The 17873-nt window shown below is 33.4% G+C and overlaps 1 protein-coding gene across 1 annotated transcript; it reads left to right on the top strand.

Moving 5' to 3' along the window:
- Positions 1-351: 351 nt before the first annotated feature.
- Gp210 (nucleoporin 210) lies at positions 352-11495 on the top strand. Its single transcript, XM_077427462.1, has 36 exons — positions 352-725; positions 1852-1996; positions 2073-2193; positions 2275-2353; positions 2431-2548; positions 2628-2768; positions 2847-2943; positions 3019-3238; positions 3325-3508; positions 3591-3682; positions 3765-3932; positions 4009-4146; positions 4225-4316; positions 4400-4588; positions 4670-4803; positions 4929-5099; positions 5193-5396; positions 5467-5655; positions 5749-5961; positions 6041-6263; positions 6354-6560; positions 6638-6832; positions 6915-7031; positions 7105-7190; positions 7269-7450; positions 7571-7733; positions 7812-8033; positions 8119-8232; positions 8308-8520; positions 8611-8712; positions 9851-9971; positions 10047-10282; positions 10355-10507; positions 10590-10740; positions 10809-10859; positions 10959-11495. Exons 1-36 carry the CDS (start codon positions 430-432, stop codon positions 11186-11188), a joined length of 5757 nt encoding a protein of 1918 aa, XP_077283588.1. The 5' UTR covers positions 352-429; the 3' UTR covers positions 11189-11495.
- The last annotated feature ends 6378 nt before the right edge of the window (positions 11496-17873 follow it).

The raw sequence follows: 17873 nt of genomic DNA, 5'->3' as shown, positions 1-17873 counted from the left end.
TTAACAAAAGCTGGCAAGATGTTTGCCAGCGATAATAAACAATTCTAACTTAGCACGCAAAGCACACCGGACGCAATAGATGCAAAGCATCTATTGCGTCCGGTGCCATCAGCACCAGCCCAAAAGCCAGGGTCTATGTATTGCATTGTGACACATAGTTCTTATTTTTAATTTAAACCCCAAGTAGTTTTTTTAGACTTATTGTGGTGGTTTTTTTATACTTACTTTTATACTTTATAGTACTGTGGTGGTTTCTTTTTATAATCCAAGTAACTAATGACCATTACATGGCTAACAAATGTAGATCTTAAGTTAAAGTAATTTGTGAAACCGCAATGTATGGCCGTGAATAGAGCTAGGATGTAGGCTCGAGTTTGACACTTGACAGTTGGGCGCGCGGTTTGAACAACGCCGGTTGCAATCGAAGCGATGGCGGAGCGGAACCGCGGGGGGTATTCGCGGTCGCGTTCGCACGACATTCGCACGACAATGTGGCTGTCGTCGTTTGCTGTGTTTTCGGTGTTTTCGATGCTTTTGTCGGCGGGAGTGGGAGTGGGAGCGGGAGCGGGAGCGGGAGCGGGAGCGGGAGCGGGTGGCGTGGTCGCATCTCCTTCCGGCGGCCCCAAGCTCAGTCTGCCGCGGGCTCTTCTTCCGCTTCCGGTCCGCGCTGCTGCACCTCCCGCCCTCACCTTGATCGTTACCGGCGCGGCTTCTTGCTATTCTTGGTTATTCTACACTCCACTCACATAACCTAAAAATTATTTTCGTTCATTTATGTACATAGGTGCTTCGATTTAGGTCGCAAACACATTCTTAAATTCCGATAATTTTGGCATTCACCAACTAATTTATCGACCATAATAAAGCGATATGCACTACTATGGTTATTTTATAAAATGTTTTTTATACTTTTGCACAACCTGTTTTTAAAGTCAGCAAATCAAAATCGCGATATAGCTTACTAACTTATCAGTATTTACTAATTATTAGATTATACAATTTTTTTTTTAATATAATAAGCTTACGGCATCATTCTATGTGGATCATAAATTCGTGTATAATTTTTTCATTAAAATTTTATAAAACTACAAATGCCGATTATTCCACAACTTTTTGCAATGTACTCAGCCTAGAAAAGGCGGTTTATCATTGAAATATCTTTTAAATATACATATTAACCCTTTGCCCGTGGCAATAAATATAGCGAACAAGCTCTGTCCGCGGCACCTTTTTAGGGAATTTGGCAATCGAGTTTTCGACCTTAAATACAGATTTTAATATTTACTCAAGTAACCGGATATGTTAATTAACACATGAAGTATTATTTTAAACAATAAAATAAATAATATATCGCGTAGTTTTGGATTAATTGTCAAATAATCATTCTTCATAATTGTATGAAGACGTGACGTCACATAAACGAGGTTTCGGTATGGTTCCATAAAAAACTAATTTTTGACTGGTATATATTCATTTTAAGCAAATTGAATAGATGGCATTCAACTCAGTAATATATTCAACCAATTTTGAACCTTAAAACAGTTGAAATAGGCGCATATAAGCCTCAAAATCCCGTGCAAAGTTCAGAAATTCTATGGAAGACAGCTGCGCTACAAACTTGTCGCCCAAAGCTTCCATAGAAGACGGCCGCGGGCAAACGGTTTATATATTTTAAAACAAACCAGTTTTATTGGCATTTCAATGAAAAACTGCTAAAGATTTAGTCCCCGGCAGAGAATGGTAGCTTTTCCTTAATCACTTTGATTTATTTAAAAATTTTATTGTTAATTCTTTTGTAAATACGAATAGTAAATTTGAGATAATATTCATTTAGAAATTATCATATTTCAGGAGTTCGTCCAGGGATGACATTGTCAACGTTGTGCCTTTGGAGAATGTGAGCGGCTGTTCAACATCTGCACGCGTGTCGAGTGTGCCACATTTAACTTATCGCCAGACTGCTATAATTTTTGCCCAAGATGTGCATACCAAACAAGTATGTGTTGTGTTACGTTTTTGCCTTGTTGGTACAGTTGCAAATGCTCCAATGTTTTTAATATTTTGTTTATTAGATTCTTCGTTGCGATGTGATAGTGGATAAAATAACATCTCTCGAAGTGGTCACTACGACGAGAGAGTTGTTCGTAGAGGAAGCCCCCGAAGCTTTTGAAGTGCGAGCTTATGACGATCAAGGTAGTATCTAAATTCATGGTTGGATTTCAAAATGAAGCGAAATTTGAGTTTTTTGTATATGTAGACGTATTGGTGTTTCAGGCAATGAATTTACATCTTTGGATGGGGTTGAATTTTATTGGACTATTGTATCTCCGCTTAAAAATAATGACGTTATTAGGTTTGTTCATTATTGTGTATATGTATGTGGTTTTATTTGTGTTTTGTTTATTTTATAATTTTCTTTGTTATTTATAGAATAATGACGTTTTCTGAATCCCAGTATGAGGCATCGAATGCTCTTCAAGATTTGGAATCTCGTGGATTACGAGGTCATACTGCTCTGCTTGAAGGAGTATCAACTGGTTCAGCGAAAGTAAAATATTTAGTATTTATAATGAATTTTAAATTAAAGTTATGGTTTTTAAATACAATTATTGTTTTGTTTTGTTTAGGTAATAGTTAAATTGCCACAAACTGAGTATTCATCAGTTAACAGCGTTGAAGTAACACTTAGGGTTGTTGCCAATCTTTTGGTTATTCCATCTGATGTATCTATTCAGTTGCGGGATTCCGTCAATTTCAAAATTATTCAGGTTTTATTTTAATCATTTCATTGTCTTCATTTGAAATGTGACGGTTAATATAAAGTATTAATCATTTTTTAATGTCAGGTTCGGGAGGGTCGCTTAGTAGAATTGCCACAACCATCCTCACAGTATTGGCTAGACATAGAAGATGATAACATTGCAGATTTGAATAAAAAAACTGGTATTGATTTTATTTATTAAATGATATAAGATCAAATATGAGCCAATTTTTTCACACAATTTTTTTCCTCGATAGGCATTGCTGTTGGTGTGACTATGGGCTCTACACATGTATTTTTAAGAGATGCCGGTGAGGGTCTGGATGGTGAAAATGACGGAGTGAGACCTCCAGAAGCAAATATTCGTGTAGTGGCGCCTTTCAGTATAAAATTGGAACTTAAGCCAAGCTCAGGACCGAGCCCCTGGAGTGTTCAAAATGGAGATCTTTTCACAATTTTTGTGCATATTATGGATGAGTAAGTACTTTATGTGCATTGCGCTAATGTATTTCATTTTATTATAGACTTATTTTACCTGAACATTTAAATTTTCTTCTTAACAGTCAAGATCGGCGAATATATATTGGACCAGAAACTCTCGTTGGATTAGAATTGGATGAATCTTTAATTGATGTCAAATCGAGAAGTATTAACGGCACAGTATTGACTGGAAAAGCACAGCAGATTGGTATTGTTTCAATCAGAGCAACATTACTGTCAGTTGCTGGTACATCAATAGCACCAAAAGTATTGATACATACTTCTATAACACATACTATATATATATACATTTTTTTGCCATATACATAATTCAAATTGTTAACTATAGATATCAGCGAGTGGTGAATTGCAAATTTTTGATAAAATTGAGGTTATTCCATCTAAATCAATTTTACCTTGGGAGCCAAACTACAACACTAGGTTTCATTTAATTTAATTATTTATGAACCAATTATGTGTGTGTGTGGATATGTGTTAATAACACAAAGTTTTCATATTTCAGACATGAAATTCAATTAAAGGCTATCGGTGGAGATGGTACATATGTTTGGCATGCGGACGGTTCAGCTACTGTCGATGCTCACAGTGGATTGGTGACAGCTGCATCACCCGGAAAAGCGAAAATTACTGCATCGATGGCATCAAATCCACTGATTAACGGAATCGCTAGGTAAAATCTAGTTACGATATATCTGTAACATGTACCTATTCTTATGAATGTTACAGTTAATTTGGTTTAATTTCAGCGTTTTGGTTGTCGAACCGGCTCGTATGGACGTTGTATGGTACGAGGCAGAAGGACCTGTCGGATCTAATTTGGCAATTCACATCGCGTTATTTACTGAAATACCACTTAATTCTGAAAAATATTTACCATATAACAAGTAATACATATTTAAATTGTGTACATAGTTTAAGTTTTGTATTTTCATAAGTTTAATATTTAATATTGTATTTTACAGGTGTGATTTGATACATTTTAAAGTAGTTTCAATGGAAGGAATTTATTTTGAAACAGCTGAATTAGAAACTAAAAAGGAAGAAAAATTGATCGGTATACATACATATGTATATTGAAGAATACTAATTCAACTATGTAATTTATATAATTCAATGTAAATCTTACATTTCTTATAGGTTTGGCATGTACTGTATTAAGGGTGAAGTGTTCTGATATTGGAAGTGGATTGGTAGCTGTGAGATGGGGTCAATTGGAAGTTGTATTGTCGTTGGGATGTTATGCTCCATTGCAAAAACTATATCCACCTGCATCACACGAATCAGTACTTCTTACAGTTGGAAGTTCTGTAAATGTAATTTTTTCAGGTAATTTGATTCAATGAAATATTACAGGATGCGATTAATGTTATATTATCAGCAATATTAAAATCTATGATTTTTTTTTAGGAGGACCTGCTCCATGGTTTAGTAATGAGATAGACATTCAGAAAGAAATAAAAAATTCCAATCCAGAAATCGCTAAAATCGTATCATATCCGACGTCTAATAATTTTCATGCTTACACTGTAACATGTCTTGAGGTAACTTTTTGTCTATACATACATACATATGTTATATCATAAATACATGTATGTGATATGTTAATATTGAAACCGAATTTCACTGTATTATTAATTTATTTATTTTTAAACTTTTAATTTTTCAGTTAGGTGAAACTGATGCACATCTAAAAATTTTTGGTAGTGATAAAGGAATAGATATGAGTGTGGTCAGTGTAGCGGAAGCTTCAGTGAAAATATCGTGTAGTAATCCAGCTGCTTTTAAGCTCGTTCCAAAACAGAATATTGGCACATTATGTCCAGTTTCATCATCACAGGTTATACATATTATATTTTAGTACTATTGTCTAAGTGCAAAAATATAGTATATAACTTTTTTTTTTAAATCAACATTTTGATTTCATTTTTAGACGTCAATATTGAATGGTGAAGGTTCAGTGGAGGTTGAAATTGTAGTTCTTGATGCCGAAGGTCGTAGTTTTCACAATGCTTCATCAGTAAGGGTTCGTTGGTCGTCAAAACCATCGGCAATCTTATCTGATGTGCCAGTGGAAAGGTTCCTGACAAAGCTTGATCAACAATACAATGTTCCAGTTGTTGATTATCATTATCAGGTAAAGAAATAGCGTTTAAATGAATTATTTTATATTTAGTATACATTTTTTATTTTATTTATTATTATAGATGCTTGCTGTTTCTGGATCTGAAACATTCAATAGAACCAATTCAATTGAGATAAGTCTAGAAGCGTTGGGATTTAGAGGAGCTGTTTTAAAAGCGGCCGGCATTCATCATCATCCTTCTTGGACAAATTTACCTCATGCTTCATTATCATTAAGGCTAACTGCTGCTGTGCATGCATCAATGAATAGAGTATTTATTTTTCAGAACTATTTTTCCGTCTACATACTACATACATATTTATTATATAATGTACTATATATTTACAACTATTCCTTTCCTCAGGTTTTAATATACAATCAACCTGATAATTTAGTTCAACTATCATTGTCTCATGGATCGGGTAGTTTTCAAATAAACCTTTCCAACGAAGATTGTGCTCGAGTTACATTAGATCACTCTAATGGACGAAGTCTCAAGATTCAACCATTATCCGATGGCGATGTGACCGTGTCTATTGTAGATCTGTGCATGAATTCAGCATCACCGACAATTCAAGTATTTACAATTGATGCGTATTTTTTTTTATGAAATACAATATTTTAATTGATATTAATAGACTCTTGGTTGATTTTAGATAAGTGTTGTGTCTGTCGTGAATATAATAGCAGACATGCCCGAATTAATTGAAAAGGGTCATAGTGCGGATTGTTTGGTTCGTTTCTATGATCGTAATGGATTAATTTTGCCTGTTCACGCAGATGGAGCACCCGCTCTCACGGCTAAGATTAACGAAGGGCGTATTAAAGTAAATCCTTCTACTAATAAAAGCGATGATGCTTTTATATACACCGTACAAGGTTGTCTATTTTACAAGATGCTATTATTATTCTATAGGTATATTTTTAGCATGTGATTTGTAATGACGTATTTGTTGCCTGAACTTTTAGGTTTGGAAGTAAGCGATGCTACTATCGAATTTACTGCCGGGAAAGCAAGGACTACTGTCATCACTCATGTTTTTGCTCCTTTGAAAGTGGTACCTCGTTCATCTGTACTATTGCCAGGTGGAAGTGTAACGCTTAAAGTAATTGGCGGACCACCTCCACCGGCTACTGTACGATTCCATAGGAGTACTGGTCCATTTGATATTATCGGTATTTCTTTTTCCATTTTTTAATATATCGATTTTTTATTTGGAACACTTCATTATTAACTTTTTATTGTGTTTTAGATGTAACTGGTTCTGGCGTTGTTTCTGGTCTAAGTACGGGTTCTGCTGGAGTAGAAGCGTGTGCCGATGGTCTTCGTGGCGCTGAACTTGCTTGTGCATCAGCGAGTGTTCGCGTTTTACCTTTAGAATCTGTAGCTATATATGCTCCAACGTCCACATTGCTAACCGGTAACACTATGCCGCTGTGGGTGACTGGTTAGTGAGAAATTCTTCCATAAAAGTATATATTTCACAATTAAATTTTGCAAATGATAAATTTTTCGTTTTTATATTGAAGGTTTACCAGATAATTTGGGTCCCATTGAACTCGGTTCATTGAAGTCTTCTCTCCATTTTCGTTGGTCTTTATCTGGAGATGGTTCTGCCACCATTCATGATATTTTGGGTTCAACAGGTATTTACACATGTTAAAATATACATATGTACTCGTAATAATTATATTGATATAAATTTTTGTATTAATTTAGGTATTGAATTTGATGACACTGATCGAGTTTCAATAAGACTCACAGCCGTACATCCTGGAAGTGTCATAGTGCATCTTAATGTTACGGTAATATTTTCAATCATATTATAATATATGCGATCGATTCTAAATTTAAGTTTTTATAATATATTTTAATTTAAACAGGCAGTGGCAGGGTCCGTTTTAGCCAAAATATCCAGTTCTTCTTGGTATGCAAGGTTTGATTTCACTATAATCGAACCACTTCGAATGAAAAATCCAATGATCGAAGTTACTCCATTGCTTCTCGCACCGCATTCGTCAATTTCACTAGAAACAAATTATCAACACGATAATCTTGTTTATAGGTACATATGTGTATTAATATTAATCATTTTTCTATTTGAAGTAATTATAATATACATATATAACACATCAATGATTTGCAAATACATACATATATTAAGGTTTATGCTATAAATTTACAGCATTAAAGAAGATGACAATAAGTTCTCAGATGGTGAACCTTTAGTAAAAATAACATCTGAAGGAAAATTAACCACTTTTGGTAGACTTGGACGAGCTATACTTACAATAAGCAGTGTCGACTCTGAAGTATGGTCTAAGCAACACATTATATTGTCATTGGAGGTTATTATTTTGTAATAAAAAACGTAACAATCTAATTTCATTATAAATATTCTGTATTAAAATTGTTTTTTTAATCAGGTATGTGCCCCACATTATGCGATGGTTGAACTCTGGGAAGGAGCCGTTTTTAATAAATTGAATGGCTTAGCAGCTTTACCCATGGGACTTACATTGCCTTTAACCATGTCTAAATTTGACGTTCTCGGACGAAAATTCTCTACTGTTACTCAAAATATTCGACACCTTACAAACAGACCTGATATAATTTCTGTTGTTACAAATTCTACACAAACTATTGAAGTAAGTAAATTGTCATACAAATTTTTAATTTTTTTTTACAATAAAATTACTTTATTTCTGACCTCGTTGTTTAATATGTATTTAGCTTTTACTGGCTGACTCCGGTGGGGGTGTTGTAAAAATTTGGGATCCTAGTTCAGAAAAACAGTTTTCTGATTATTTATCATTGACAATACAAACTGCTCTGTATCCTCAAAAGGTAAATAACATTTTTTTTTTAGTAAATCGTTTTTGTTCGAAATGTGTTTCGTAAGGAGTTTCGTTTTTTGTTTAGATCTTGGCAACAGTTGGCGATATTTGGTGTATGCGAAGTGCTGTCAAAGGCGCTACGTGGACTGAAAGTTTAGATGGAGCGGTATGGGCAGGGGGCATGGGTTTGTCTCAAGCTCGTGTTTCGAATGTTGCAGCTACTTCTCTCGTTCTTAATGCTCCAAATGGATTACCATATGTCGCCCATGCTGCTGTCCTCATTAGGCCTGTTGATATGGTTGATATTTTTTTCCTGCTATGTACATATATAAACATGAATAATTTCTTAGATATATTTAATTTAATTTGGGTAATATATTTGTTGTAGATATATTTTATTGGTGATGCCCATGTGGTTACTGAAGAAAAACCTTACATAGTTCATCTGGTGCTTGCAAATCACGAGGAACAGAATAAAATCAATAACATTGTAAGTTTTTTAAGCAATATCATATATATAATATCGCTATTCTGTGTGTCTGTCTGTCTATGTGTCTGAGATAACGCTCGCCATGCAATATTAGTCGTTTCGATTCGACATACATATAGGATCCGGATGTGAAGGATTCCAAGCGAAACGCGCAGATTAAGTCAGAACTATTTATTGTACATGTCTCTTCGGGCTTGTTCTCCAACAAGTGACCATAACAACACGCATCCGGTCTCAGTTTGACCAACCACACATACGGCTCGGCTCGTTTAAAAATCATCCCTACATACATATGTATGTAAGTAAAGTAAACAGAGAGCAAAACCACGTGCACAAAAGCAACGACGTTCGAATCATGGTTCGGTTTATAAGCGTGTTTCACTTCAGGGATGGGTATATGTATCTGTCATGACCTGGCTCCAAAATAGATTGATCACGCGATCATACTAGAATTCACCATATGAACACAATCCTCCTATTAATACCGAAATAAACCGACAAATTGTAAATTTCGGGAGCTGGAAGATAAACTGAAATCTTGTCTAATTTAATATTTGATTTTGATTTTTAAATGCCTTTTATTATTACTAAATTATGTTCTATCTATTTTACAATTTTAATTTAATTTTGATGGTAATCATAATAATATCGCTATTCTGTCTGTCTGAGATGACGCTCGCAATACTATAATAGTCGTTTCGATTCGACATATGTACATATGTACGTGACTGCTAAAACATATACGAACATACAATAATAAAAGAAAAAACTTGTATATACATATACTGTTTGCTATCAATGTTTTCTCTGAGCATTTACCGCCATCTATTGAAAATTTATTTAATTAATTAATTTTTCTATTGGTGTTTTATATTGTTTACAAGTAGGTAGGTTTGTAGGTAGTTTTTACCATTTTTTTTCATATTAATCAATTAAATATAAATATTAGATTAAATATATTTAAAAGGTATTTGAAAAAAATTTGACCACGTGCGGATCGAACACAGAACCGACATTTTTTTTTTAATAACTTAATACGCCAACACCCATGTGATGATATTTCATTGGGTACAAAACTAATATTATTATATTGTTACACTTTTTTAACATTGATTAATCAATTTCGAATTTCTTTTAGCTTCTCGACGAAAAGGATTGTCTATCCGAAGAGATAACGTTTTTCCCATTTTCATGTCAAGTCAAATACAACGATGAAGTGTCAAATGTAGTGGCAACGCCCGTTTTTGATAAAGTTAAAGGTAATTTTGTCAAATGTCTATTTTTTTTAGAGCATTGTTTCCACAGTAGTTAATTTTTTTTTTTATTAATTTTAGGTGCTTATGGTTGTGAAATATCGTGGTCTCAAGAATATTCCTTTTCGAATATCATCAATACCAGTCAAAGTGTAATAATCGTTGCGCACTCTGGTAGCATTTCTACCGATCCACTAATGATACGCTTAGTTCAAAGTGCCAAAATTCAGCCAGAAATCATTGTGCTGTCGCCCCCTCCAGCCTCTGCAGCTTCAGTAGATGTTGTAGCATCAAAAGAAGTGCTCAAACAGTTGATGGTTTGTTTTAAATTGCCTAATTAAAATTTTTTCTAAAAAGGAATAGTATTTATTTTATGTATCTAATTTAAGATGATACCGAAGGATGATATATTGACGGTGGAAGGACCTTTGCATTTGTCAGATACAGCAGTTCGGTATATAATACGGGGTGATAGTAATTCTTATGGACCAAGAAAAGCGTCCATCTTGTTGATTTCACCATTAACACATCAGAATTCTGAAGTAAGTTTTGATTTCATTTACATATATCGACAATATATTATGTGTAATATATCAATATAATTAATATGTATATTTTTTTAAGTTCTTGGTTAATATTAACGGAGGAAGTTCATCGTTGGATGAAAAGTGTGCTGCTGGGGGATCTTCACCTATTTTACAATTTATACAAGGGTATCAACCTTTATTGCTGGCAATCGTAACATTTATTATTATTTTGGTTGCTTCAGTATACAGTGCGTATTTTCTACTATAATTAATTATGACTTATTGTTCAATTGACTAATGGAAACTATTTTTTCAGTATATGGCAATATCATCTATCCATTGCAGATTAGAAAAAAAGAATATTCACGTAAGATAACTTCAATCTATTAAAATATTGTTTAGTTATTTCAATATATATACATACATACATGTATTTAAATATTATATATATTTTTTCTATTTACAGCTGTATCACAGGGAAATGATATGACTTCACAAATTCGTAGCATGTCTTATCAATCCAGGTCGCCATTATCTAGGAACACATCAGACATGTCATTTTCGCCTTCTGCTGCTTCTCCTAGCATGCATTACTCTCCATCCAATCCTAATTTAGATTCAAGTAGCTCTGCTGTTTATGGTGATCCGTCGTATCTAGTATCGGCAGAGCGTCGAAGAAATCGTAGATTTTTGTGAATAGTGGTTTATATTTATTTAATACAATTATGTAATTGTTAAATGAGAAAACATTTTTTTTTTATAAATTCGGAGAACCCGATGTGTTAATATTTTTGTGACTAAAGTATGTTCTTTTCGTGAGAAAAAGTGTGAAGGTTTGTGAAAGTTGTAAATATAAAATAATGTTAGATATTATTTCGTTTAGGTTTTGTGACTCGCTTTAGTTAATGTATTTTTATTTTAAGCTTTTTTGTTTTTTACATTGTTGGATTTGTATGTTGCTTAACAAAATTACCAGTGTAAATAAAATGAGTATTTTTCGAGAATTCTGTCTTTTTACTTCCACGGACATACAATTTTAGTTGCTATAGGCTTATTTAAGAATAATCTTATATATAAAACGAAGACTTTTATTGGGCGTCGTTAAATATTAATTTTTTCGATGCAAATAATTTAATAAAAAAACTTAATGAATGTTTACTATTAGATTAGCCATGCTTAAAGCATATATTACAAATATATAGCAAGTGAACCCAGTTGCAAACACTAGTATTGCATATTTTTGCATTTGTAATAAATATGGAATGAGTTTATGGTGTTACTCATTTCTTTTTTTCTTGTACATGTACATACTTTTTTTGTTAGAAGTATTGTTTTTTGTGAATGCATATATGTATATACATACTATGCGTATGTATATATACATATTGACCTTAATACTATTAGTACTTTCCGTCTATGTTGTAAAAGTAAATATCAAAAAACAATGAAACAATGACAAATTTGAATAATGGGCACCGGTGTTTCGAATGTAGTAAACCGACCAAGACACAAGACAAAAGTGTCTTTTCATTACACAGATAAGAAAAAACGAATACTTCATATTGTGTTCTGTGACTTCTTGACTATTTTTTTTCTACTGAGCATTACCACAACTTTCGAATTATACGACTTTAAATAACTAAGTAACTCTTAGATTTAAAATGTAATCGTGGAACTGCAAATACATATTCGATTTGATTTGATCTAACGAGATTTGCAAAAGAATTTGGATAAAAACTTAAATGTGTCGTCTTTTGTGGTTACAATGGTGAATAGAGTACGTCAAAGGTGAAGATAATCGCATGAAAATCGGTATAAGGACCTAAAGATTGGTTTGTGTGTGAGGTCACGATTTTGTATTATAGTGAATATACCTATACAGGTTTCATTATTTTTGCGGTTCCTAGTATGACCAGTGGTGTAGACGTTTTTCATTGATGAAAATTCTCAATTTTCACTAACTTGATCAATTAATGATTTCAAAAGCAGTATCAATGTCTCATGTACATATAATGAATTGGTAATAACAAACTATTTTATTATTTTTATAGTATAGATATCGTACTGAGTCGTGTAAATAATGATCAATTGTTTTTCTATTATAGTAGTCGACGAAAGTGATTTTTTTTAATGGATTATGGATTTTGGTCGCTTGGGTGGATTGATTGATTTTGTTGTCGTAAAAATCCTCTTCTTGCTATTCTAACCTTTTAGCCATTTGGAATATGGAATACACGCTGTTGATACATTCAATGTAGTTCTTCATTCGCAAATCTTTGTTACTGTGATGATACTTTCCGTTTGCCTGATAATTGATATGTTCAAGTTAATTTAGCTGATAATTTTTACATAATTTGTATGTGTCATGGTTCTACTGTTGATTTGCTGATATTTTGGATTCTTCACACATTGATACATTTTGAATCTAACCTACACACCTGGCAAATTATGAATATATGTATGTGGACAATATCAATCCATATTTCCAATTATTCATTTTACACATGGTTGCTGGAAGATCTGATCTGTTTTTTACTTCAATGCTTATTTGCACAATTCTGAAAATAAATTAAAACTGAATCATTTTTTGCGGTTGATTATTAAATATGTATTTATGCAAGAATTTTATAGGTGATGTTTAAGTAAGACGAGCTTTGTTGCTGAACTCAAACGAGCCGCCATTGCCGAGGAAAAAATCTAATTACCGCGGTGTCGTTGTGAAAGGATATGAATATTCTCGTTTTAATGGCAGCCGTGGCATTGTGTATGAAGTTTAATAATGGAGCCGCGAAAAAGCGTTAGGTCACACCGAGAGCTCTTTTCAAGATCAAAATGGCGTCCTTTGTCCACGAAAGATGATTCAACAATGTAAAATTCGGTCAAACATACTGTTGTCTGTCTGCCTGGTTAAATTCTATAGTAACTTCGTGGTCATAGTCTCGCTAATTTTTCAACTATTATCTTAAGTAGACACTCCGTATTTGTATCAAAGCAGTGAGACATTTTGCAGTCTTGCATACCTCGAGCGGTGAAGTGAGTATAAAACGAAGCTAATAAAAATCTTGTAAATATAAGTTCAGAAAAGGGATGGTAAGCTCATATTATGACAGGATGTGCATAATGCAGGGCTTGTGTAGTTATTAAATAAAATATGACTCTGACCTTTATCCACAATGCGACTCCGACTTCGATTCCGGGATATGTCGGGACTTCGGGGAGATTTCGCTTAGTGTAAGTGCGAGCAGTGCGCATGCATAAGGTACACGTGTCGTTAATCTGTGGTTCAGTCTGTCTGGCGCTTTTCGATCGTTTGCACCGCATCGATACATATGTACAATGTATGTACACGGTTTTAGCATTGCTAAAAGCAAATGTTGCTGTTGACACACGAACACGGGTTTGAAGAGGGTGCATTATGGAAGTTTTTATAAAATATAAAAAATACATCATAATTTCAACAAGAATATTATTTGTTTTTTTTTTTATAAATATTTCAACTACCAATATTAGTATACAACTTTTTTTTTTGGTAAGGAAAAAAGCGGGGGGGGGTCATAAAAATTAAACACCAGCCTAGTTCTTTTTTTTATTTAGCACTAAGTCTGAGCGTTTATCGCCATCTATTGAAAATTTATTTAATTAATTAATTTTTCTATTTGTGTTTTATATTGTTTATATATAGGTAGGTAGTTTTTACTATTTTTTTAATTTTAAACAATTATATATAAATATTAAATTAAATATATTTAAAAGGTATTTGAAAAAAATTCGATCGCGTTTGGATCGAACACAGAACCGACACATTACTTTTATTTTTTTTTAGTTAATAATAAAATATGCCAACACCCATGCGATAATATTGCATCGGGTACAACACTAGTCTTTTATATTTGTGAATTCCTAAATACACATTTGAGATCTTTTTAAAGCAATTGTAAAAAAGAATAGCCCGCAAGTTACCGTAATTTTCAATTTCAATCTGTCGGGCTCGTTCGATCGCATATTTCAGGTTATCACTTAATTGTTTCTTCTCTAATGTTCATAATAAGAAAAAGACATTAGGTATTGGCTATCACTCGCGGCAAATATGATCCCAAATAAGTGCGATTTGAATGTGAAATCCGAGTCACTCGATTTTTGTAACGACTCCGACTCCACAGCCCTGGCATAAAGTCACACCATCGTGTGCGTCATTTGAGATATCGCCTCGATTGGTACCCAGAAGAGAGTTGACTCACAAATATGGAACGAACGCACATTTGCCAGAGTTAGAATGTACCGTTCGGTGTGAAAAAATATTCTTTTCTTTGGGTCGTTTGAATTTTTGCATATGCATGAGCAAGGGCGGCGGCTCCGTTTAACGTTCGCCGTGTTTGTTTAACGCTGAACTGTTTGCCTAAGAGCACTTCTGACAACAGGAGATGTTGAGGATCAACGGCCCGTGACAAAAAAGCCGGCTGAGAGGTGCCGCGGTCACTCACCTTACAACGATTGAGACGACAGCCACGGCGGACATCTTGACGACCTTGACCATGACGGTCGTGGCCCTTACAAGACTCAAGAATCTTCCCTTCGACTGGATAGAGATAACCTCATTGCCGTTTTGCTCCCCTTTCTCTCTCTCTAAATGAAACTCATTCAATACAATTTGATGCAGATGCGTGTGGATAGAATGTGCAATGGTGCACCCAGATGGGGCAAGAGACACTTTCCCTCCCCAAAATAAAAATAAATAAAAACCAATGGAAACTAAAAAAATAGAAACGAAGAAAAATCGAACAAGAGTAAACTGCCACTTCCGGTTAACGGATGAGTACCAAATTTTATACATAGCTTGGTATTAAGCTTAAACCTCTATATTTATATGAAATTTCAATTCAATAAACCACAAGGTTTCTGAGAAAAACATAAAAAACCTCGATTCTCTGGAGTAAAAGTACTACTTCCGGTTCAGATGAAAATATTCAAAAAATAATTTCATAATTAAAAAAGAAATTCATAATTTCTATCACATGTAAAGATAATCAGTCGGATTCGGTTAGCGGTTTGGGAGATAATTGAATTCAAAAACTTAAAAAAAAATAAGGACACCTATAAGGGGAGGTACCATTTCCGGTCAACTTAAAAACTTGAGAAATAATTACGTCGTATCGATAAGAGTTTCAGTAACCGATTCTAAGTTTCACTTCAATAGGACTAACAGTGTTCAAAAAATCCCCAAAATACACAGACACACAGCCACACACACATTTTTCTACATCATGAAAATGTGATTAGATTATGAAAGTATTTTATTCAATAAAATAATATAGTCGTAATTATACATAAAAATATGTATCTAATCCATTAGCCCCTTTTTTCATGAAAAGTATTTTCTTATGAGTAGCAAAAATTAAAAATAATTTTCTAATTAGTTTTCTGGCGTGCTTTTCTGGGATTGAATATAAAGGTTAAAAGACACCAAAATCTTCACCCTAAAAAGTTTGTCAAATCATTTTGTTTCAATCTTGACCAAAATATTGTACATTTAAATGGGATATAGATACATATTTGTACAAATTATTGTATGAAAGAAAAAATGAGTTTATTATTTCCTTTTATATTTATCGTAAATTGTTTCTTTTATGTATATTTACTATACATCATTTCCTTTGAACATCAGATAAAATAAATGAAAAGCCGTTAATGGTTGGTATTATTCCATCGAGAAAAGTGAACAAGACATTTTTTATTGCCCATTGGGGTCTTATTTATAGATGTGGATGATGGCTGAAATGACTTTCAGATACTGACTACATATAGAAGTGTATGTAATATATAAATTTGATAATCAATCTAGTATTTTGATTCTGTTGTAATTCATTGGGTTCAATGCACTACCCGACGAAAACGTTATCCATTTCAATTATCAATTTACAATTAACAGTAACTTTGATCAAGTGCTTTTTTATATCTGACAATTTTTAAAAAGAAAAAATTAAGAAGCATAGGTACATATGTACATACATACATATATGATTTGGTCAGTTCATCGTTCGAAATGTGTAGTAGGTATCTATTAAAACATAATTACTTTGAAAAGCCAATTACACAATAATATTTTTTGTTTGTAAATTCAACCGAGTTCTAATCACACAAACCGCATAGGCTTTACTATTTAAGTCAAATTTAATGTATAGCATTACAAATCAAACTTTAATTAAGCTATTAAAATGGTATCTAAAGTTTAATACTGTCCGTTAACTTTTTTGACACGTAATTGCGATTTTCTCCGCAATGATTATACGATTCTAAGACAAGTGACAGCGTTATAACCATCCCGAAGAGTTGAATAATATACATAGACGATTTAAAATGTGCATATAAAAGCTTTATCTGGAATAAATCAAATACAAATATTTTAAAATTAATTTAAAATGGACACGACTAAACACTATATCATCATCATCGTCATTATCTACGGCCATTCACCATCCATTGCTGAATGAAGGCCTCTCCAAAACGCTTCCACTTGTCTCTGTTTTGCGCAATTCTCATTCATCCTACCCCACACATTATCTTAATTTCGTCTAACCATCTTCCTTGCGGCCTTCCTTTCAATTTTTTATGTTCTTTTGGGTACCACTTTAGCATTTATTTTTTCCACTTTTCGTACATTCTTCTAGTTCTAGACATCCATTGCTATTTCAATCTCTTCACTCTCTCTACGATATCTATTAACCTTGTCATACTTCTCACCCAAGTATTCGGTTTCCTGTCTTTCCTCGTTATGCCAAGCATACAGCGTTCTATATATATTTGAGTGAATTGGACTTTGAGTAGCATCTTGGCATTCAATGTCCAAGTTTCATAACTAAAGAGCGGACCCAGAGCGCGCTGTTCATTGTTCACATGTTGTAAATCCATTGTTAAAGGTTTGCCGAACCTTTTTTACAAAGCATTTACAATAATGGAACAATAGACGGCGCGCTTCTGGTCCTACCTCTATTCATAACCATACATCATCACTGGAAAAAATACATTGATTGAAGATTCCTATCGTTCCATACTTCTTTGAGTGCATTTAATATTTCAAGCTAATGTACCTACATATGTACATACATACAGTTGAAATGATTAAAAACTTTTCACCATATTTATGATTGGTAAATTTTATTACAATATTCTTGTCTAGACGTGTTAGAAGATGTGTGAAATGTCTGATTAAATGCGCGATATTGAAATGTATATGTACATTTTTTTAAAAATGGTCGAGGAAATGAGACCGCTAGTAGAAGATACAATTCAAAAAAAATTTCAATCCGTAATAAATAAAATTTTCGTAACGGTAGTCAATAATTGATGCAGGTACGCATTTTATTGACTTGATTAAATTTGACCG

Source organism: Arctopsyche grandis, chromosome 3 (genome assembly GCF_051622035.1).
Source record: "Arctopsyche grandis isolate Sample6627 chromosome 3, ASM5162203v2, whole genome shotgun sequence".
Taxonomy (NCBI): Eukaryota; Metazoa; Arthropoda; class Insecta; order Trichoptera; family Hydropsychidae; genus Arctopsyche; species Arctopsyche grandis.
Note: the sequence above shows the minus strand (reverse complement) of the source record. Positions and strands in the feature narration are given on the sequence as shown.